The 24,902-nt window shown below is 39.6% G+C and overlaps 1 protein-coding gene across 3 annotated transcripts in view; it reads right to left on the reverse strand.

Annotated features, from left to right (window-relative positions):
* The window catches only part of PARD3B (par-3 family cell polarity regulator beta), a 1,134,301-nt gene that overhangs the window by 172,366 nt on the left and 937,033 nt on the right, over window positions 1–24,902 (reverse strand). For all 3 annotated transcript variants that reach the window (XM_064373118.1, XM_012446125.2, XM_064373119.1), the window contains one exon: window positions 3,404–3,539. In XM_064373118.1, the coding sequence (XP_064229188.1) occupies window positions 3,404–3,539 (136 nt within the window). The remainder of the gene's footprint in view (window positions 1–3,403; window positions 3,540–24,902) is intronic.

Consider the following 24,902-nt stretch of genomic DNA (forward strand, 5'->3'; position numbering starts at 1 on the left):
CTCAAGTCCATATTTACAAACCTTACAGTCTGTGTGTATTCATTTATTTTAAAACAAAGTGAATAAATCGGGAGATCCTTTGGAAAAGAAAAAAAAATCCAACAAATTTGAGAATAAAAGAACAAAGCATGTCAGTTGAGGCAATTCCCAAATTGTCTCTATACGTTTCCCAGCCCTCTGTCTCCAACTATGTACCTCCAACAGAATTAACTACTCTCTCTGAGTACATATAGAAGCTAATACCTCTCTAGACTATAGCATTTATCACATATATTATTGCTCTGTTTTGTTTAGGCTTAGAGATTTGTATTCCTGGCTAGATCATGGATTCCTCCAAGGTAGAAGTAATGTCATATTCTTGTTACCAGCACCTGGTCTACACTAAGATTTAGAAAATATTTGTTAAAATGTAATAGGAATCAGGGGAGAGGAGAGGGGGGAGGTCAGAGGGAGAGGGGAAAGGAGAGGGAAGAGAAGACAGGCATGAAAGCAAGTGAGTACCCAAGGGCTCATTAAGAAAAATCTTAGACTCCAGGCCACTGGGCAGGTGCAATAATGGTAGAGAACTACATACAAGATGATCTGGGAAGACGCAGAAAGTCCAGGGCAAGCCAAAGAAAAAGCATTAGTCATATATATATATATATGTATATTTATATATATCTATTTAAAAATATTTATAGACCCTAATACACTTTCAAGTGGTGATTTTCATTATTTTGGCTTTGAAGACCTTTGTGAGCATACTTTCATTCTTGCTGGCCTATTTTTAAATGAGTTTACAAGTAGTTATTAGGTAACTTATCTTTGTAACTTCCTTCTCAATAGTTCCGAAGTTCCCCAGTATAGAATGACTCCAGGAAACACTCATCAGGCCTCTCAACCAGAGGCACTGGACTTGGATGAGTTCTAAGTTCATAACATCATCTCTGATGATGCTGGTCCACGCGGTGGTTTTGTTAAAGAAGTTAGACTGTTTTACTGTTTACTCAAAGGATCAAAGTCAATATCCTATTTTTAGAATTGTGGGTCAGAATCCTTGATTACCACCTGGCGCATTCCCTCAGGGTCTCTCCTGGGCCCCATTCTTCCCTTTCATGCAACCGTGATCTGGTTTTAGCAAGGGTCCTGGTGGTGATGCTGAAGACCTGCCTTTCTAGGAACCACATTCTCATAAAAGTTGCCTTGTTGGGTCTGGCCGCCTGACAGGAATGAAATGTTAACTTTCTAAACTTGCTTTCCTAGATCTCTCCAAAAGTGGCAAGACAACGGTGCAATTTCTCAGGCCTAAGCTGAACAAAAGACACTAGTGTTTTTCCTTGGCGTGGGGAGAGGAGAGGAAAGGATGCTGAGATTCTAATCCCTGGCTTGGAGTATCACAGGCAATCACAAAGAACACTCGTCTTTTATGGCAGTGCATTTCCCAAGCATCCCTTTGGGAAGCCTCAGACCCCAATTGTCTGGGAAACATAAAATCAGTCGCTTTTGGCAGAGCTCAACACACCGGAGCATGGGAAACACAAATTAAACTAGAGATACTTTTTTACTCACTAGATGGTCTGGTTACACGTTTACTTGGCATAAAAATAGAATCATTAAAAAAGGGAGCACCCAAGGGTATAGTTATCTAGCTCAGGTTTGGTGAGGGACAGAGGAAACTTCAAGTCTCATGACAGTTAAGCACCATCATCCTTTCAGCTTGATGTAAGGAAATCATATAAAATAAGGTCAAAACAACCAGGACTATTTTGTCTAAAATTATTTGTCTTATTTTGCTCATAGGAATTCACAGTGGTTTTGAGATAGAGCACTTTTCAATGCAGTGGACATGGTGTTCTGTTTTGGGTATAGTGGAAATGACTTTCCTTTATTTTATTGCTTGTTTGGCTTATCGAGGGAGCTGAGCCTTACCTAACAAGTAGTTCACGTCTCTTGTCAAAGGCAGTAAATCGATCTCGATCAACTTTGAAACTGAGTGAATTGTTATCTAATCTGTGATTCTGTGGAAATCTTTCTCTTCTGCTACAGAGAAACTAAGAGACAAGTTTTCCCATCACTCTAGGTGTCATTCTGTTTAATCCTAACATCTGTAATAAAACCAATAAAGAGCTGTTTGTTCTGATCCATAGTCTCAGGCTGCTTCTGTCCAAAGAGGCTGAAGCCACTTGGCTTGAGATTGCCTACGAGCACTGTGCACTTCGGATTAGTGTTTGAAACTCCATTATACAGGCGCAATCTTCTGGGCCGAGGAGTTTTGGTTGCTCTGCCCAACAGTGGTGGATCCTGAAACTGATTTTCACACCCCAGTGTAGAGGTGCACACGACAGGCCCCCCAACACAGATGTAAGAATTAGAGAGAATTGGCTCAGTTGCCAGACTCTATTCTCCCCACCCTGACCTTATGAGCATAAACATGAGGGTGAAACTCAGGAAAGGAAACCTGTCTTAATAGATTTGCCTTTCAAAGGAGCTGGTGTCTTTCACGGGCACCAGGGATAACAGCATCTCTCACCTGGTTCTCAGAGCAGCACTAAAATTGCTAGTAGAAGGCAGAAATCATTACAGGGTGAGTGAGAACTGAACTCCAGCAAGGACACTAATATTACCATGTTCAGTTCTGCTCCAATAATATGTCACTAACAAGAACTAACAATTACTGAGCACCAGCTCTACATCCAGCACTGGTCTACACATCTGATGTGCACATTTCATGCAATTCTAAGCACCCTCTTCCTGGGCATTTTTGTGGATGCTCGAGAGTTAAGTGTATCGTGTAGGCAGAGACTTGCTTCTTGAAAACGATGAGAGAGTGAATCATGCTACGCCAAAAAAACCCAATGAGCTTTTCTTTAGTGGTCACTATATTCTTTTCTGTTCCCTGAATGTCAAAGGATTTAGCAAAAAGAATCCTCTAATACAAAAACTGCCCTTAGCTCAAAATAAATCCATCCTAGTATGCTGGTAAGATCAGCACAATGTGAAGTGATCAGATCCAGTAAACAAATGACAGACATCTCCGACAATAACCCTTTTGAAATTTACTTCTAATCACCATTTTCCAAAGGAGAGATGGCTTGTGTTGCAAGAATCAAGGCTCAGTAGATGGTGACAAAGATCTGTTGTCCTGTTTAAAGTAGCTAACTTCTGCTTCCCTCAAACCAGTTGGCATATAACAGGAAGTATGAGAAAAATCAGAATGAACTACTGTACATGCATGTGGCTTGATTTCCATAAGCAGCTTCTGTGGGAGAATATGGCTGTGGTTTGCATAATGTTCCTATCTACGAAGCCCAAGAAACCTGAATATAATCTGATATGTACAGAACATTCTTGAGCATGTTCTTCTGCTCTAAACATTCTAAGAAAAGATGACTTCAATGACTGAAATCATGCACGAGCTTACCCAGAGAAGGTCATAATCAGATGGCCTTGCTCTTCCTTCATCATCTTCATATAAAGGGAAACCTTCTCTCCGAGCCTGATAATACTCTTTCCGCAACTTCTGGATACGGTCAGTGCTTCCACCCGTGGGACGGCCACTACAGAATGTAGACAGATAATCAGAGTCACACAGTGTACATCATCTTTGAAGTCACTTTTGGATCTTCTTGTTAAAGGAGCTAACATCCAAATTTGGAATATTCAATAATGTAATTCAAATATACCAGGAAAATGGCAAAATCATTCATAAAAATGAACAAAATGTGGTCTTTACATGCTACTTTTAGTTCCAAGGGTCAAATGTCTGACTTGGGATTTATAAATGGCTTTAAAGACCTGCTTTTTTTTTTTTTTTTTTTAATAATCACACAGAGTTTTGCCATATTTTAATATGGATATCTCACTTTCTCAAATAAGTATTGCTGATTTGGGACAAAGCTCCTGTTGTTTGACCTGAAGGCTGGATATGAGACAGGGCTGGCATATGCCAGCATTCATTTCCATGAGGGCTCAAGAATTTTGGGAGTAGGGGGTGGGGATGTGATACATGTCAATATATGGGTACAGTTAGGGCATGAGTAAAGAAGGTGACAGTAGCTGGGCATGGTGACTCACACCTGTAATCTCAGCACTTTGGAAGGCTGAGGCAGTGTATCATGAGATGAAGAGATCGAGACCATCCTGGCTAACACGGTGAAACCCCGTCCCTACTAAAAATACAAAAATTAGCTGAGCATGGTGGTGTGCACCTATAGTTCCAGCTACTCTGGAGGCAGGAGAATCTCTTGAACCTGGGAGGCGGAGGCTGCAGTGAGCCGGAGGCTGCATGAGCCGAAGGCTGCAGTGAGCCGAGATCACGCCACTGCACTCCAGCCTGGCGACAGAGCAAGACTTTGTTTTTTTTGTTTTTTTTTTTTAAAGTTACAGTAAAAAAAATAAAAGGTAAAAAAGTTTTTGTTTTTTTAAAAAAAGGTGGGGGAATCTGGTGTACAGTAGAATGTGCTTATCTAAGATTCTTCTGTCTGTATTTCAGCCAGTACTTCCTCTTAGGAATTACAGCTTTTCTAGTAACTCATCTGCTCAACCCCAAACTGCTCAGCTAGCAGCTCCCTTGTAGCTTAGATCATGGAACCCACATCATATGATATTATTCAGGGCTAGGAAGCAAAAGAATGACAGGCAGATCTGAACAGTCATTCTACTTATTGGTTCATTTGTGGCATAACTGAGTGCCCCATTGCACCAGACCTCACGCTAAAACCTTGCCTGCAAAAACATACAGTCTTGGAGGTATAGGGCAGAGAGGAATACAGAAGACTTACAGTTCATTGTGACTGGTGCTATTACAGAGATTTGCACTGGGGTCACGGGAACACAGAGTACTTAAACTTTGACAAGGTTAGAGCAGGGCCACTGAAGAAGATCACAGAAGACTCCGTGGAGGAGGTGACACTTCAGCTGAGGCTCGAAGGATGCAAAGCTGCTCAACAGCTAGACATGTGAGATGAGGATATTCCAGGTAGAAGGAAGGGCAGTGTGAAGTACAGCAATGAGAAAGCATCTTGCTTTAGAGACATTTAAGTCAGTCAGTTTGGGCGAGCAGTGGTCCTCAACTTTTGTCCTGCCTTACACACATTCCAGGTGTATGGTGCATGTTCCCTTTCCTCTCTCATTCACAAAGCAAATTAGAATAAAAGTGAGTTCTGGTGACTTTAAGAGTTTTTTTTTTTGTCAGAGTCTTATTCTGTTACCCAGGCTAGAGTGCAGTGGTGTGATCTTGGCTCACTGCAACCTCTGTCTCCTGGGTTCAAGTGATTCTCCTGCTCAACATCCCAAATAGCTGGGATTACAGGCACCTGCCACCATGCCCAGCAAGTTTTTCTTTTTTGTATTTTTAGTAGAGATGAGGTTTTACCACGTTAGCAAGGCTGGTCTAGTACTCCCGACCTCAAGAGATCTGCCTGCCTCGACCTCTCAAACTGCTGGGATTACAGGCATGAGCCACCACACCTGGCCATAGTTTAAGAGTATTTTGAATTTACTCTAATAATGACAGAAACATATCACTTACACATTTTGGTACTTTAACTCAATTGATAACATCTTATCAATCATGATACTTATGTTTCATGGGTATGTGAGGATCACTACTGTAGCATTTAGGGAATAAAAACAAGAAAAAAGTCCAGAAAGTCATGAATCATCTAAGTGCAAAACATGCTATGTCTTCTCCCTTGTGTGAATATTTTAAAGAAATACAGGAGGGTCAAGGAGAAGAGGGACAAGTGAGGCTTGGAAAGGTGGGGAGGGCCCCAGTGTGAAGAGCCTTGTATGTCAAAAAGATCCTCAATATGACACTTGAGTTCCAAGTTTAAATGAGCTATCTGATAATATGAGATATCTGAAAGCAACAGAAAGAGGTCATCTATTTTGTTAAAATATTGTACAACTATGTTTGTAAATTACAAAAAAAAAAAAAAAAAAAAGGTGAGTAAACATCTTTTGGAGGAAAAGCATTCTTCCCAAACTAAATGGTAAGATAAATACAAACTGGATGATGTACCTCTGCTTTATGGCTGCTCCCTGACAGTCTGCATAGGGTTCTGCGCTTCCTGGGTGCTCTGCAGGCACTCAGCAGCCAATGCCTTTGGTTCAGAAAAGACAAACCCTTGGGAATCACGTACCTTTTTTTCCCCCAATGTGTATGTTAAAACTCTCAAAATAATTCTAATTATCTTTCTTTACTATACTTAAAGTTTTCTTTGAGCACTTAGAAAAGATATTAAGAACAAATTAAAAGTCTTGATAAGCTTTTCTGAACCATGGGCAGGCAGGAAAAGCAGCACAGTCTGTTTTGAACAGCTTCTCTAGCTCTTGAGTAATATGAGATGACCATGGTGTCTGTTTCCAATGCACAGGCTTCTGCCGATTACGGAAATTCATGAGCTGCGTTCAAACTCACCAGATGAGTTCAATCAACATGGTGCAAACATCGCATACATAATCTATTAGTTTACCCCAAAGAAACTGAAGCCTTGAATTCAAGTAGAATGAAGTCATCAGTAATAAAGAAAAAAAAAAGGAACTGATAAAGCACCGTTTAAAAAAAAAAAAAAAACACTTTTCTTCCATTTGTGGTGGGAAAAAAAATCGTACTGAGACTGTAAACTATTCTTCCATATGCCTATAAATACATAAATTTAAAAATATGGGTTTGATCAGATTGCTGTTCTCAAGTAAGGGAATGGGGCAGGAATACAAAATCAGCTGTTCAGGATTCAGAAAATCCCCTGTGGCTGACAGGAACATGACTATTTACCCAGAAAAGAAATCTGGCCCCAGAGAAAAAACAGGAAGAAAGTCCAGAAAGTCATGGACCATCTAAGTGCAAAACATGCTGTATCATCTCCCCTGTGTGAATATTTTTTAAAAATATAGAACACAGTGCAAACCTTTCATGATAACCTGGGACCATGTCTCAGTATCATCTCTCCTTTATTCCTCTCAACCCTCATTCTACTTTTATAAATGGTACGGACTTTTCCCAAATAGGTATTTTAGGTGGTAAGATTAGGGATTGCAAATTCCAATTTCTGATTTTTAACTCTTCTCAGCAGAAAATACACATATGCTTACAACCAAATTAAGAAAAATAATATACACCACTATTGTAACCAAAGCAATTAATTGATTCCATGTTGCACTGAAGATGTAAAACCATAGCAACTTTTAGAGGGACATATGAACAATTCTGTGATAGTTGCAATCATCATAATGGTTATAATTTATAGAACACACATATAGCAAATATATCTATGTATAGTTTCACTTACTGTACTCTGTCCACAGCAGACATCACGAATCAATTATAGCATTCTTTCCCAATGCTGTAATTGGGAAAGAATTCTCAGAATCCTTATGGCCTAGAACTTCAGAAAGCCACTACTAATATATAGGTGCTTATATGTGAGTTTATTTACAATTCCTGTGTAACAGATGCTGTCAATATCTCAAAACCTCAAAAAATATTGACGGATTTATTATTCTGCTCAATAAAGATAAAGAATATGAAGCCCCTAGCAAATAGATCATTAACAAGAGCAGTCTCACCTCAAAGACTGCTCTTCGACCATGGCTTACTGCCTTCCAACCTACTTCTCTTCCTTCATCTCATTCATGTTTTAGAGACTGGGTCCTCTAGCCAGATACTGAACAAGAATGAAAGTTAAGGCTATAGGATTTACTTTCTGAGGATTCCCATCTTCCCTCCCTATTTACATGTCATTTGTTCTACTTTCCTTGCTTTATGGAATTTCACAGTATAGATTCTAGGAATAGCTTCAGAAGTGACATCAGATCATGATTAACTCAAACACTATTGAAACCATATAAAACTAGTAAAAGTGTCAATAACCTCATCTCCACATTGTTAGTTTAACAACTAGGCTTTCCGTATTATTTATTCACTGAATAAAGTAAAGCCCTGGCCATCCTTACAAAAAGTTTCTATTACAGCTGTATCCATATGTAGGTGATCAGTGACAGTCTTATACCTTCAATGTGCTGAAATTTTATGTTAAATTAATTCAAGCAGTATAACAACTTGATGTATATTGTAATGATTTTAAAAATAAATTATATTGCTTATGCCTTTAAAGGCAGATGTATCATTAAACAGGCCCTTCTTGTAACACTCTAGAGCTGGACAGAGCTTAAAGTTGTAATGGATTTCAGAAACCACGTCATTTTCTTCATAGCCACCCACAGCAACAAATTCCCATATGTCAGAAACATCACACTAAGGCATTATCTGCTTCTTTGGAATCTAGCCTTATTCTTCCCAGTTTATTATGACCTCAACTGTAGTACTTTTAAAATGAGTGTTCATTTGTGCATGCCTTCATTTCCTCCCATGACTGCTGCAGGCTGAAGAAAATAAACTAACATTTATCAAGCTCATATGATGTCCTAAAGACAATATTTATGCTTTACATACTTCATCTCATTTAAGCCTCGGTCAAATCTGTGAAGATGACATTGTTATTGACATTTTACAGACGAGTACACTGAGGTTCAGTCGTTAAGTAACACAACCGGTGAGTGGTGGGCCAGGATTTGTGTGACTCCCAACCACTGTGGTTTCTACCATATCATGTTGCCTTGCAAGAAAGGCATTAAAATGCAGCAGGCATTGTGTGGCTGCAGTTCACAGGCATTTCAAGGCAGAGGGAATTTAGCAGAGCACATTTATAGCGATACCTTTTGATATTCTTTTATTTGCACAGATCTTTGCAATAAAAATAGAAATAGAAGTAACCAAAGTAATAGAAATACAAGCAATGAAGTCTGCATTCATTAAAAAATGATGTCGGAGCCACTGCAGGCTGAAATTTCTGGGCAATTAATATTATATCTCTAACAGGCTTATGTAGGGAGCTGGCATAAAACCGAATGGGGTGCAAAAAAAGAATCAACATATGACAAAGATCCCACATGAAAGACACACTCTGGATCAGGACCAGGACTGAGAAGCAGACAGAACTGGTGGGGAAGTTCATCACTAACTGAATGAGAGGGAGGTGGTCATTACCACCAAACCCTGGCCACCGTCAGACCTATAAATTATCTGTGATTACATATGTATAAGTGGGCATCTAAGTAAATACATACACCCTAACCAGGACTCAATTGTATATAGTTGATTTCAAACAACTGTTTCTGTTTTCAAACTGCCTCAAGATGTAGCTCCTCATTCTGAAGGAGAGGTGTTTGCCTTTGGTGAGCACCACCCTCATTTGTGGGTACCAGCCTGGTGTCCAGATTTGATGATGCAGTTAAGAAATGGTCTTTATAAGGTCTTTACGGGGTGAGGTGGCTGACGCCTGTAATCCCAGCACTTGGGAGGTTGAGGTGGGTAGATCACTTGAGGTCAGGAGTTTGAGACCAGTCTGGCCAACATGGTGAAACTCCATCTCTACTAAAAATACACAAAAAATTAGCTGGCATGGTGGCATGTACCTAGAATCCTAGCTACTAGGGAGGCCAAGGCAGGATAATCACTTGAACCCAGGAGGCAGAGGTTGCAGTGAGCTGAGATCACACCACTGCACTTGAGCCTGGGTGACAGAACAAGACTCTGTACTCTAACTCAAAAAAAAGAAAGGAAAAGAAAAGAAAAAAGAAAAAGAAAAGAAATGGCTTTTATAGAATGGAACCTTAACAGGAATATCCCTATCTGGAGGTAATAATCCTTATGAACTCTCTGAATAAAACTATTTAAATTGGATGTATGCGTGTCAACAACAATCAGTAAGATAGGTAGTGGTTTTGAGTTTAGTGTTTAATAGATTCTTTAATTTTTTATGAAGTCACTGTAAAACATCATTTGAATCTTCCTTTAAGATTGTTAATTATATAAATATGGTGTTAGTTTTTCCATACTCACAAAAGGGTAGAATTTCAATGGTTTGCTCAAAAAGGGTTTAAAGACATAGAATAAAGAAAAACACATTGGTAGCCTTTAAAAATGCTGAGATACTATTATTTTCCTGACTTCCTCCCCATGGGGAGGGTTGTTTGTTTTTGTCTTTTGGCATGTAAGAAGCTAAAAATCATCCTAGCTTTATTTTTAAACTTAAAATTTAACAGTACCACAGTTCTGCCTTAGAAAACAGGGCAGATTTTTTTTTTCATAGTGGGGAACAGAGCTTTTAAAACACCTGAGATTCTATGGAATTCACACTCTGAATAACATAACAAAATCTAACTGGCTATATGCACTCTTATTTTGCTAGTTTTTCTTAAATCCCAAGAAAAGATTCTGGAAAAGAATATTCAGTTGAAGATAGATAGTCATAGACACAGTGTTATTTATTTTAAGTTGGTGATAAAGATTTCTGTCAAATAAAATTTGGAGAGACTCTCATATATGCACTTAGGATCCTTAATTGAAGAGCATTTACGATTTAAAGAAACTACACTCCCAATACCACTTAAACTCATACTCTCAAGATTTAACATCCTATACTGAAAATACATTTATACAGTGTGCCCCTATATACTAAAATAATTTAATAATAAATAACTGCTTTTAAGGAACTTAATTCCATAGCATTCTTCAAATGACAGTTTAGTTAAGAACAGCTATGAAAATTATCCAGTATAAATATTCAAGTAAAGTTATGATTGTGTAAATCCTCTATTTTTCACCTATTCCCCATTTCTTATAAATAGTTTTTCAATGGTGCATTGACAAATAAGATTTTTCACTGTTTAGTCCAGTGAAATTTTAGGACTGACAGCTGACTATCCATGGACAACTTTAGGGATACTTCTTTCTAATTTCTTCCCAAATTTACTGTCACTGTTTATAAAGGTAGACCCCATTTCAAGTTATTTTTGCAAAAAAGTTCCCCCCAAATAACAAGAATATGCCTTTGCTCATATGGACATTTAATTTCCACTAGATTTAAGTTACCTTGTTGATTAAAACAATTACTCTAAATTAAGGGCTCTTTGTTTACTATAGTTGCCTATAAAACTCTATATTAAGAATAATGAATTTAGAGAAAGGGTGAATAATATTAAACAGACAACACAAACTTTCCAAATCTAAAATCTCCTTTTATTTCTAAGGCTTCTTTTGTCAATTATCTCTGACATTTTACCTCTTTTTAGTATGTGAGGAAATAACACTTCAGCATCTTAAGAGAGTATTTAAACATAAAACGGCAGCAGAATCTGATGAAAAACTATGCTCTACACTAACACATAACTTTGAAAAGTGTGTCTTTGCACAAATTTTCAAGGGTTCAACAAAATTACTCCTTATGTCAGGACCCTGTGGGCAAGATGAGAAACTGGTCCAGAGAGGTTAACATGCAAGTTAGGGTCATAAGAAAGAAGAAAACCTGCAAATCACAATAATACATCGCTCAGCCTGTAATCCTGAACTGTGGTCCTCCCCACATGTGCTTCCTGATGCTGCCTGTGACATTTTGACCTGGATGCAACAATCTGACAACCTGGCTTGGCTCACCTGGGCTCCTGACCTCACCATGGCAACCCGAGGCTGACCTTTTGTCTTTCTCAATGTGTTTCCTGCTTTCAGCATCTGCTTCCTTTGAGATCCCTGTCTTGGTATTTCCATCCCTAGCTTGGTAAACTGACCTTTTGACTCCTATAGCTCAAAGATTTGTCTTGGAAATCTTAACCCTGGGCTGGGCCTTGACCCAGTGAATCAAGCCATAGTGGTGGAGCATAAAGAAATAAAGGCCCACTTCCCTTGGCAATTTTGAAATGGTAAGCACTTCTGCGCACACCATGAACCACAGCTACCATTTACCACTGAAAGTAATCCATTGATTCATGCAGGCAACTTCCTCCTATGTGATTGATTGCTGCGACTGAGAATCGTCACCAGATCAATGTCAACTCCTCTTCTGATAAAAGGCATTGCTCTACCTTTGCTCTTTAACACTTCAGACAATGCAACGCTGGCTTCTAATCAGAACATTCTGCTTCTCTATCTCCATTTCTCACAAAAGGAAGACTACCTTAGGAGTGACCCTGACAGTGTTACTCACAATTCAACAACATGCCAATTACTATCTGTGGCTTCAGTTCCCTGTAATAAGCCAGTAACAAATAACTGCCTTATTCTAATACTGTACAATGACCTCCTGACTGTGTTCAAATTTTAGAAGCCAGTTTTGCCATTAGTCATAAAATACCCATTTGAATTATTTATATTTTGAATAGTATTCTAAAATAGTTCTTCCAACACAGTGCAATATAAATATATATACATAGTTTTATATATATATATACACACACACACACACAGTCATATATATATATATATATGTAGGTATATATATTTAGATACAGAGTCTTACACTGTTGCCAGGCTGGAGTGCAGTGGTGTGATAATAACTCATTGTAACCTCAAACTCCTGAGCTCAAGCTTTCCTCCTGTCTCAGCCTCCTAAAGCACTGGGATTATAGGTGTGAGCAACTGCAAGCCACTGCACCCAGCCCCCGGTGCAATATTTTTGAGACTTAAGTAATTTACACAAATACTGGACACTTCAAAGTTATGTGTAAGTTTGTGATACATACTGTCTCAAGGCATTTTGGCAATTTTATTAACAGCATACAGTATGTGGATGTCACAGAAGAAATTTATCAAGTGTTCAATATGGTAATTTTTGTTTCTTAAAAAAGAAAGATTTTAAAATATAGTTGAAAAATTCACAATATTATTCTTTTATTTCTACTCTACATCTTTGCAAAACAAGCACACATAGATGCAAAGAAAAATAGATTTGGACCAATTTGCAACTGTGCATCCATTGTGTCTTTTGTTAAACATGATAAGCCATGCGCTGTATGATAATTCATATAGATATAGCTGTTCTTACATGGCTGGAGTATAGTGACACTGCATCACAGCTGCATTTAATTGATACACCAAATATTTCAGCTTAGACACAAACAGAGTCTTGGGGACAGAATAGCAATTTAAGTAGCACCAGTGCTTCCAGTGGCCATTCCATTTAATGAACACATGCCCCTAAACATGAACTCAGTTGATTTCCCTTGGTCAGTGTCAGTTCGTAAGCACCTTTCCTAATGTAAGTTTTATGTTGTGCCAAACATGTTTTCAGTGTTTAAGGATGCATATTACTTGTACAACATGGCCCTGTATATGCAAGCCAACTACTTCAACTTATGCTTAACCAAGGGAATAGCCATTTAATGCAGTGCTAAAGAAACAGTGGTGCGTAGGTTTAGTGAGAGATCATAGGCAGGGTCCAATATAGCATCCTCCTAAGGCAGGGGTCACCAACCCCCAGCCATAAACTGGTACCAGTCCATGGCCTATTAGAACCCAGACTGCACAAGTGAGCTCACCCAGGTGAGCATTACCACCTGAGCTCTGCCTCCTGTCAGATCAGTGGCTTCATTAGATTCTCACAGAAGCACTAACCCTATGGTGAAACGTGCATGCCAGGGATGTAGGTTGCATGCTCCTTAAGAGACTCTAGTGCCTAGCCCTGTGTTTCCCAACCTCTGATAGCCCCTGCCCAGAAGAAAAATTGTCTTCCAGGAAACCAGTCCCTGATGCCAAAAAGCTTGGGACCACCGTCCTAAAGTGTTTCCCAAGATTAATTTTTGTCTCATGTAATGACTGCGGAAAACTAACCTTGTTTAAGACATGACTCCACTTGGAATACTATAGGTTTTCTCAAAGGACTTGATGGTCCAAAACAAAATTAGCAAAATATTGATTAAAAAGGTAAATAGAGGAAACCTACAAAACTTGTATTATTTCAATTATCATTCATCTTCTTGAACTGAACAAAAGACAGTTTAAGGAGAAATCAAATGTTGGTTAGATGGTACTTGAACAAATTAATGATAACACCAATACACACACACTCATGCCTTCTCAAGGAAATTTTCACCAACAACTTCAGGAACTGCAAAGATAAAATTATTATCTTTTAGGCTTAAATCAAACACAGCTTGAGTTTTAAGAATACATATCTGACATTTATATGTGGATTAAACTTTCAGGGTCAATTCTGGGAAAAATAAGCCTTTGTGGGCTGCAGGCCATGAAACCTTGGGAATTTCCTAGGCCTCCACCAAATTCCTTCCTCCCCAAAGGAAACAACATAGAAGTTCTCTCTTCTCCCAAGAGATCATGGAATACCATCAAAGGCCACTGATTCCCAATAGCTGGATACCTAGACCTTTCCTTTCAGATAATAAGAAGGTATTATTTCAAATAATTTTAAGGAAAAATAAGGACACTCTAAATTATTTAGTGCATGGATGGTAGCTTTTTTTTTTTTTTTTTTTTTTTAATTTAGAGGATTATGTCAGTTAGAAGAGACAGTTAGGATAGTGCATAGTGAAAAGTGAAAAATAAAACAAAATGTCAGTAGACTAAAACAAGCATTTCTCATACGACAATGCTTTTTTTCCCCTTTCCCAATGGACGGTATTGGAAAAATAATAACAGTGACAAAGAAAAAAAAAGATGTTACAAAAGGAGAAAACATATTTCAGTTGAAAGAAGCTAAAGATTGTGATTAGGAGCTCAACCCTAGGTGTTGAGTCAAAGTGTTCTAAATATACATGGCAAGTAAACTAGTCCTCACTTTTGTACTGTTAAAGATTATACATTCTCCAAATGCCCAGAAGGGATGCCTGGGTCACATAGGTAAGTGACCATGGGGTAGATCTTAATTATCACACATGGTATTGTATTGTACTGTATAATAAACATAGAATTCTATATGCAGTATTCTAATATGATTAGCATAAAGCAATTAGGTCTTTATGCTAATCATATTAGCTAAACAGGTCCTGCTAAACAGGTCCAATTTATGAACATGTTTTGATATCACCTACATTCTTTTCATTCTTATTACATCCATATACTATTCTGAGATTTTTAAATAAGGTCATAACAATTAATCCAAATAGATTTTCAAATCCAAAGAATCGTGATAGGTTTGGATCTCTGTCCCCACTCAAATTTCATGTGGAATTGTAATCCCCAGTGTCAGAGGTGGGGCCTGGTGGAGATGACTGGGTCATGGGGGTGGAGCCTTCATGAATGGTTTAGCACCATCCCCTTGGTGCTGTTCTTGTAATAGTGATTGAGTTATCATGAGATCTGGTTGTTTAAAAGTGTGTAGCACCTTTCCTGCCCCACCTTCTTCCCCCTCCTCACCCCACTCTCTTCCTCCTGTTCCAGACACATAAGATGTGCCTGCTTCCCCTTTGCTTTTCACCATTAAGTAAAAGCTTCCTGAGGCCTCCCCAGAAGCAGATGCTGCCACGCTTCTCGTACAGCCTGTGGAACTGTGAGCCAACTAGACCTCTTTTCTGTATTAATTACCCAGCCTCAGGTATTTCTTCATGTTAATGCTAGAATGGACTGAAACAAATTGCATCCAAAGTTAGCATCTACTTAGCTCCCAAAGGCCATCAAATCCAAGAATATCCCACAGCTCTCATTAGCCTGGATGCAAAGTGAGCTCTGGTAACCCGAGGGCCTCATACTGACCTTCCAACATTAGGGGTGTACAGAATAGCAGACAGCTTACACTACCATCTCCTATGGATTGTTTCAGTTGTTTTTAAAAGACGTTCAGATTCTTACAAATCCTTGCTAGGAGAATGCTGGCTTTCTCTTCGAAACAGAACAGAAAATAATAAACTGGCAGCAAACCTAGATCCTCAACTGCTTTTATAAAAGTTCTCCAATAACCCTCTGAAAAATTTCTGATGTGTACATTTATTTAAACTTTATTTACTCTTAAATATTGTTGTGGCCTTGGGGATGCAAAGGTGATTAAGACTTGACCCTCAGGAATTTTTCACAGTCCAGTAGTTGGGGAGACGAAGATATAAATAAATAATGGCAGTGCAATGTGGCCATTATTAAGAGGAGCTATCATGACGTATAATGAAGTCTGGCAGCAGCTCAGAGCAGAGGGTGTTAACTCGGTTTGGGGAGGTCAGGAAAGGCCTCTTAGAGAAGAGGAGACAAGGATAAGGAGAGGGTGGCTGGGCATGCTAGCTAGAAGGAACACACTTGGGAAAGGATGGCCACATGAAAGGGCACACAGTCAGGCACTGCAGAAGTGTGGGGAATGTCAGGAGAAACTTGGAAATACAGCTGGTAGGACGTGAACAGCTCCATATGCCAATCTTTCTAAGGGGATGGTGCAATCTCATTGAAGGATTTCAAGTAGGACAGTACCACCATCTTCAGAGCTCTGCTTTATATCAAGAGAACTCTGGGAGACCCTAGCTGTCTGTAACCCCATATATCATAACCTATGGAAGAAAGCAACTGCCCTTTCTGAGCTTTTCTTGCACTTAGGTTTGATGATTTCTTGTGTGTGCATACAGTGAAGGCTAAATGGTTGACCAAATCAATGGCAAAATTCTCTATTTCCATCTCCCTACTTGTTGGCTACCATGCCAGAGGGCCACTGTTGAGGGGGGCAATAGGACATTGAAACTTTCTTTCAGTTTGAAAACTGATTACTTTCTATAACTAGAGCTCTTGCTTAACTAGTAACATTATCTGGTGATGGAGCACGATGCATCAGTAATATAGTGATAAAATTCCCATTAGGAATCTGGGACTGGCTGCCAAATCAGACAGCAAAAAGTTAAAATGAAACAAAGCAAAACAAATGAAACTGACCCATTATGGGTTGACAAAGACTTTTTTTTTTCCACTGGCACTTTAAGGGAAAGTAGGCAGAGAATCTTAATTAATAAATAGCCATTGCCCCATTCAGGCGAGGTAATGGCAATGCCTGAGTATCTGCCGTGGAGCAATTTGTAGCTGTCTTCTTGATCTGAAAAGTGAATGAGTTGTCGAATATCAAAGAAGAGGGAAAATTAGACACTCTGCTGCTGACAATTGAACTCTATAAATAACCCACAGTGGAAACCAATAAAAAAAAAATACCCTTCCTCCAGCTTTCAGTAGCCTCTCGACAGTGTGACAGTTGCTAGTTTTTTTCAATAAACATGATGTCAATTATGCCTTTTATCCATCACGGTGAAGTCATGTGTGGGGAATAATTGAGTATCTTTTTTTCTGGCACTTCACATAACAATGCTTTTCCATTTTATTTATATCATACTGAGGTAAAGCAGCTGTCTGATCTGTAATCTATACGTTGCATCAACACTATGCCTTCTTATTTCCGGCTTCGTTCTAACAGCTTTATTAGCAACAGCCTTTTAGTCAGCTCTCAATTATCTGCAGAAACAGCAGGTTTGGAAGAGCATGATAAATAAAAACTACACATGATTTTGAAAAAAATCTCATTTAAACCAACAACTTTAGTTTCTTTCCCAACAAGTATTTTCCCAGAGCCGTAAAAAGTACTCCAATTAATTAACTCAAGTTTCACATTCTTTTCCTTGCCCAGCCCCGTGTTTGGTAAAGATACTAATAAGAAGAAAAAAAGGCCAAAAGGCAGGCAGGACTGGAAAACCAGAGAGGGTACAGAGACTCACAGGAGGAAAACAGAATTTGGACAGTTGAGAGTTAATGACTCAGGAAACATTTCCCTAAAGGATTTACTGTGTTCCTAGAGGAATGTAACTTTGTAGATGAAAAGTACCAGGTATTTGTTTTCCAAATGAATAAACTGGAAACAAAAACTTATGCTGAACACAGTTACAGAATTAATGAGTACTCACTTATACAACTAATAAAAGGAGCTTTTGGGGGAGTGTCCTTGTTCCCTGAATTCTGCTATCTGCCATGAACTTTTAATATTGTCCATGGCACTGGCAACTATTTTTTCCCCCTATTTGCAGCATTAAGTGTAGTCACTCAGATGTCATTAGTTCCTCATTTGTTACAGAAACGTGTTCTTAGGAAGTACAGGTGAAGAACATGGGGAATGCCGTTGCGTTACGTTGTACATTCTGCACTAAGATGAAAGGAGGTAACATGTTTTATTCCAGATAACTTCTAACAATCTCTTACCCAAGTATAAACAAGCTCACTGCCCCCTAGCTAGAAGCTTCCCCCCTCCAAATTCTACATAAAATATAAGCCACAAGTCTTAAATTGAATCACTATGTTATTTCTTTATATATTATTTACTTTGACATTAAAAAAAACCCTGAATACATATTGTATATCTAAGAGCTTCTAAATTTATAACTTGAACAAAAAAGGGAGTCATTTCCTCTTCTTCAAAGATGCTTTTCAATACTGTGTCCAAAATATCTAGGGAATTGGAGGGAGAAAAAGAAGAGAGGGGAGGGAGAGCGAGGAAAGAAAAAGAGCTAATGGTCAAAATGCATCCTTATAATAAAATGAGCTGCTTAATGGATACTCACTACAGGAATAACATTAATTCAGTATTAGGACTTTCACTGGAAAAATATGAATGTAATTTATCTTTTTAACTGTCAGCTGCATTTCTAAAGCTCTGAAGTCTGTAGCTTCCAGGGGCCTTTTGTCTTTCTGCCATGGCAGGAATATCTTGGACAGCTGTAAGAGCTTTCTAAGCTATCTTTCTCAAAATCCATTAGCTAATTCAAGGAACCTAATTAGAGCTGCCATTTTGATGGAGCATACTGAATGCTCAGTACAGACTAGCAACACCATCAATGTTTATTAGAAATCACAAAACCCAAAGTGCTCCATTCCCTATGAATATTAATGGGAATACAGCAAACAAAATATTTATTAAAACATATGCTTAATCCCATCAAGGTTTACAGACAGATACTGAAAGGCAGAGAGAGAGGCACACACTTGAATTTGGAGGCATGTGCCCATGGACACACAATGAACCAAGATTTACACTGAAGCAGCATGTAATCATTATTTCTGTGCCCCTCCTACTTGTCTCCCTTGGTTTTGCACCCTGGAATTCAGCAGCTCACAGCTGGGAGGACAGATGTAAGTCCAGAGAAGTCTGAAGAAGGGGGTGGAGAGAGCTTTTTTTTAAAAAAATAAATAAATAAAAACAGCTGGTTAGTGCCACAAATCCTTGCCAGTGGAGAAATAAACTGTTTCTTTATAAAATCAGCCACATGGTGACGTCAGTACCTTCTACCCTCATTCTAAAAGAGGATGTCACCGTATTAATCCAAGTAGCTGTTATCTAATGTGCCTACCCTGGGAGAGTTTTTACCAGGGAAGAATCCAGTGGTGCCAGAGTCTGGTTTTTATTCTGCTGCTATGCAGATCAGGCCCCCACCGCCCTTGTCAGCACAGGTGTGGATACACTCCCCCACCCCACCCCACCCCCCTACCAAGGAGGTCCCAGAGATGTTGTTCCTCCTCTCTCTGGAGCAATTAGAGGCCCTTGTGAAGTGTTACTGTCCAGTAGCCCCAACCCTCCCTTCAAGCTATTGCCTCCTATCTCTCTTTTCCTTCTCCTTTTACTAAGCTTTAAAAAACAACCCTCTGCTGTCTCCTTTTGTCATCTGCCACCCTTTCTTTTGGGCACCCGATCTGCATAGCAGTAGGATAAAAACCAGCCTCTGGCACCATTGGATTCTTCCCTGGTAGAAACTCTACTGTGGTAGGCACATTAGATAATAGCTACTCAGATTAATTTGGTGACACCCTCTTTTAGAATGACGGTAGAAAATACTGACGTCACTGTGTGACTGATTCTCTAAACTTTACAGTCTAAAGGCTCCTTGTCTATATTTTCACTCCTGGGGATACTATTTACTCCCAGCACTTTGATTATCATATTCCTTCACATTTCATATATTTACTTGTCCATCTACTCAACAAATGATCCCTGGAGTGGCTGACATAAGGCAGGTCCTCAACACAGCCTGCCTGCATGAGGACACATATCTCTAGCTGCAGCATCTCATCGGAGCTCCAAAACCCATATATTCACCCTTGCTCCACACTTGCACTTGAAATGAGCCAATATCTTACACTCAGCTTGTCGAGAAACAACCTTCTCACATTTCCATTAAAACCTTCGTTCCCTCCTATTTTCTTGGCGTTCTATTTCTCCATGCTCATTAAAGATGGAAACAATGATCAGCATTCAGGGCCCAGGCTCTGGAGCCAGACTGCTTGGGCTCTGGTTCTGCCACTTTCCATCTCCCTATCTTAGAGTAGTTATGTAACCTCCCTGTCTCTGAAATGAGGATAACCGTAGTAAAACCAAGTAGGGTAGTTTTGAGGAATAAAGTGAGTTTTTATTTAAAGCAATTAGAATAGTGCCCGGTGCATTATAAGGACTACTGGGTTGCTGATATGACATTATTTTATATTATTGTTGGCTTCTTTTCTCCCATGCATCCTGTAGTCAATCGGTTGTAATGATTTGCCTCTAGCTCTGTGCCCTCCCCTGCATTCCTTCTTCCATGAGCCTGGTTCATACACTCATTGCTTGTACCACAATGGTAGCATGGCAACAAGTCTCTCCACTCCTGACTCCTTCACTCTCATACATTCCCACATCGGCCTTCCTAAGTTGCAGCTCTGCTCATGGAATTCCCTGCCAATTGCTTCTTTGCACTTCCATTGCCGACAATGTCCCAGCCTCCTGCTTTCCTTCCGCGTGCAGTCCAGTCTCCAGTGAAGCTCTGATCATTCCCTAAACTTATCCTCAGTTTCATCCATATCCTGTTCCATGCCTTTGTCCACACTACCTCTTCCATCAGCAATTCTTGCCCCTCCTTTTAAAAACAATATAACTAAGATTGTATCAACTGTTCAAAAACATCCACTGCCTTGTCAGGTTTAGCCTAATTCTCAAATTATAGACAGGGTCTACATGGCCCTCCTGTCACTGAACTGGCCTGTTTCCCTCTCCACCTCCTTGCTGACCTATTCTCCTGTGTTCACACACGGCTTCTTTCTCACGCTCCCCTATTCCTTGGATAGCCTAAGCCTGTCGCAGCCCCAGGAGCCTGTCATTGCTGAGTCGTCCGCCCTAAGACACTCCGCCTCCACGTTATCAAGGCATGTTCTCCCTTGTCAGAGGAGCCTCCTCTGGCCGTTTTATCTGTAGACCCTTCAAGACAATCCCTACCTGGTTAGCCCGTTTGTTTCCTTTGTAGCAATGATCACCTGAATGTATCATCTTCATTATCTATCAGTTGGTGCATTGCTCTTTGTCTGCCTCCCTCCACAAGAAATGAAGGTGTTGAGAGCAGGGAGCTACTAGTTCCTTTTCAGAGCTGTTTTCCAGTGACAGGGCCTTCCACAGTAACTAAAGCGATGACTCTCTACCTATGAAATCCTCCAAGATTCTTATATTCCTTTAGCAAATATTTATTGAGCACCCACTATTCACAATCAACTGTTATAGGTCCTGGGGATATAGAAGTACAAGATACACAAAGTCATTAACCACGTGGGCCTTACATTTTAGTGGCGGTGAGGGTGGGGATGAAACAGCACACAAACCAACGAAGAGAAATATCAAGCCGTGGTAAGTGCCACCAGCGACTTAAAATACAGTGTGATGCGAAGACGGTGACTAAGTGGCTAATTTGAATAGTCATGAAAGGCCTCTTTCTTTTAGTCTATGGTCCGAATTACAGGTAGGAACCATCCAGAAGCATCTCCATGAAGAGCATTCTAGAGAGAGAAAACAGGCAGAACCAAAGGCCTAAGGAGGGAATGAGTGTAATCAATTAATGCAGCAGAAAGAAAGTGCGTGTGGCTGGTTAATGCTCATGGAACGAAGTGACAAGTGATGACGCTGAACAGATAAGCAAAACTGAGAGCATATGGGCTTTATAGGACCTGGCCAGATCTTTGAATTTGACTCTGAGTAAAATGAGTGGACATTAGGAGATTTTAAGCCAGGAAGTAACATGATCGAATTAAAAGTTTCAGAATGCAAACACTGGCTTTTCTGTGGAAGACAGAATAGTGGTTGTTGCAGAAATGCAGGTGAGAGGTGATGGTAGACTGGTCTAGGTAACGGTCATGAAGCTGGACAAAAATAGATGAATTCAGATGCATTTGTCCTAAGCACAGGCTATTTCATGAACCCTTCCTGGCAGAAAGCAGTCTTTTCTACACTGGAATTCCTCAGTGCTTCGTACTTATATTATGGCCCTTACCTTCTCCTTTGTGGCATGGTCATTCATAAGTTTTACAAATTTTAAGTCTTCATCTAGTTCCCCAATAGTGGCTAAGTGATGGGAGGATTTTAATCATTCTTGTGTCTTTTGTAGAATTTGGCACAGTGCTCTCACCTAGGATGTGTCTAATAAAGGAGTTTTTGTGGGAGGTGATAATAAGAGGAGAGTGAGCAATGAAGGAGAAGTGGGAAGGCGAAGGCAGGAAATGATGGCGCTATTTAAGGATAGGGAGGCCGTGTTCAAGGGCCACAGCCACTCAACACCACTGTCAGCTGCTGCCTGGAGATCGCTTTCCTTTTCCTATTTTTCTTTCTCAGGCACAGAAGCTGAACACCACAAATACATCCTTAATGACTTTGTGAGAGCTACTCTGCCGTTTACACATATTCCACAGACAGTTCATTGTTTCAAGAAACGCCTACCAGTTTTTGAAATTCTTTCCATTGTAACATGTTCTCATGGCTTGCTGTTTTCAGCCAGCAATTTCTATAACATCTCAGTGCCATCAGCTCCTATAAGAATTGTCTAGCCAAGCAGTAATGTGCCTGGCTTATTAATGCTCATGGAATAAATGTGTGCTGAAATGGTGTTATTAGAAAACTTTTCCATGCTTTTTCACACTAAATATAGCATGTACATTTCTAGATAAAACTGTCCGGAAACGGTGAGAACGTCCAAGCTCACACACTTTAAAGAAGGTAGGCTAGCACCATTTGCTGACCTTTAGCTTTGAATTAAATTTAGCTCCTCATCCTCATTAGAATCCATCTGCCAAATAGCACTCTGCTCTGATTAATAAAGTTTTCTAATAAGCATATCACTTTATAGCACTCTGCCGAGGTAGCTGAAATCTTGAGCAGGACTAAAGGGAGAACTGCCAAATGCAAATGTTACGTTCCACATACGGTAAAATCGAAAACATTTCCTTACTGTTAAATAAGCCCAGCTCTGGGTAAAAGTGAATAGACTGATGTTAGGAATAAGGTATGCTTGTCCATCCAGCAGACAATGTAGAAAATCCACTCAATATGATGCTCTAGGTTAATTTAAAATCGAACAACCCACATTTTGAAGTGTTCTCATTAATATTTTCAGGAGAAACTGATTGGGCCTAGTAAAGGGACTTACGGACTAGGAAGGAGAGACACATAGACAAGTTTTCAGGGTAAGGGGGAAGCCCCTAGGGACCAGCCATTGCCTCCAGGCTGATGCCAGAAATTCAGCCTCAGTTTACTTTAGGGCTTTAATCTCCATTAAAGTATAGACAGTGCTAGGTATCCATAGACACCATTCGTTGCATGTGAATTACTGCTTTGTGGATAGGCGGTGGTGCCAGGAGGGAAAGCTAAGATCATGAGGACCTTGATGTCCTGGTGGAAGGCTGGGTGAGACAGAGTGGGGCTTCCAATTAAACCTCTCCTTGCTCTGTGTCCTTCTCCAAGGTTCCCATCACCACATTAAATTTACCAAGTGCTTACTGCATGAGGAGTGTTGGCCTTTGTGCCAAGGTTAGAAGAAAATTCAGAAACTTCACTAAAGAAACCAGAAAGTTTTCTCCAAGGATATGATTTCCCTTTCTGTCTATTTCACAGTCTCACCTTCTTGCAAATACACTCATAGTTAGACAGTAATTCAGGGTGATAATCAAGATATTGTTTCTCATACTGTAGGGCTGGCTCTATACTGAAAACTTGGGGACAGTAAAAATCAAATTCCTTCCTTTTGACTTTCCTAGACACAAAAGCAAAAAAGAGAGGCTAAATCATGTGCTTAATTTTTTTTTAAAACAGAACGATGGTTCAACAAGGAAAGATGTCTGTTTACCTCTAGCATGTTTTTCAGCTGTAACCATTTTATTGCTTTTGTTAAAACCAATGCCTCCAATTTCTTCACAGGAGACATTTAGACATATTCCACAACTGCACACTTCAGGGCAACTGAACATTAAAGGAGGATTTGTACAGTTGAGGTATGACTCAAATTTTGTGGGAGACAGCAGCTAGAATGGCAAAGGGAGAGAATCTATAAAAAATTCAGGAGGAATGCTTCCACACACATCTCTACTCCGCACCAAAGAGAATATTCACAGAGTCGCTGTAAAAATATACAAGCCACATTCAGAGTCCTTGTGCTTATATGCTCATAAAATATTTTAGGTAACAAATTACATAATAACCAGAAGCATATTCCATATTGTATAAAGTGGGACCTGAGGCTGAAGTGCCAAAGGAAACATTTGCAGAGTTTAGGACTAAGCCCTGTATCAGGGCTTGATGTTAAGCTTGAAGCCCCACAATTTGAGAAACACAAAGCCAGCAGGTAGTTACTGAATTTTGTTTGAAGTGCATCTTCACATAGAATCAACTTGGAATCTAACCCACAAATATAAATAGATGTGAAAACACCATTGCCATACACAAATAACAGATGTTTTCATTACACTACCAGAATACCAAGGTGAAAGGTTAATATTTTTGAATAAAAAATGTCAATGCTATAAATGTATATACATACAAAGAAACAAATCACATGATTAGGGGATTAAACCCTTCAGCAGGTGAAATTACTGTTAATAAGTGATTAACGCTTATAAGTGATAAACGATTCCCGTGTAAAAGAGACAGAAATGCTTCATGTGGGAACCAAAACTTTACTTTCTTTCTTTCTTTTTTTTTTTTTCTTTCAGACAGAGTCTTGCTCTGTTGCCCAGGCTGGAGTGTAGTGGTAGTTGTGTAATCTTGGCTCACCACAATCTCTGCCTCCTGGGTTCAAGCCATTCTTCTGCCTCAGCCTCCTGAGTAGCTGGGATTACAGGCAGG

The sequence above is a fragment of the Aotus nancymaae genome, unplaced genomic scaffold (assembly GCF_030222135.1).
Source record: "Aotus nancymaae isolate 86718 unplaced genomic scaffold, 86718_ANA_hifiasm-v0.15.2.pri h1tg000008l, whole genome shotgun sequence".
NCBI lineage: Eukaryota > Metazoa > Chordata > Mammalia > Primates > Aotidae > Aotus > Aotus nancymaae.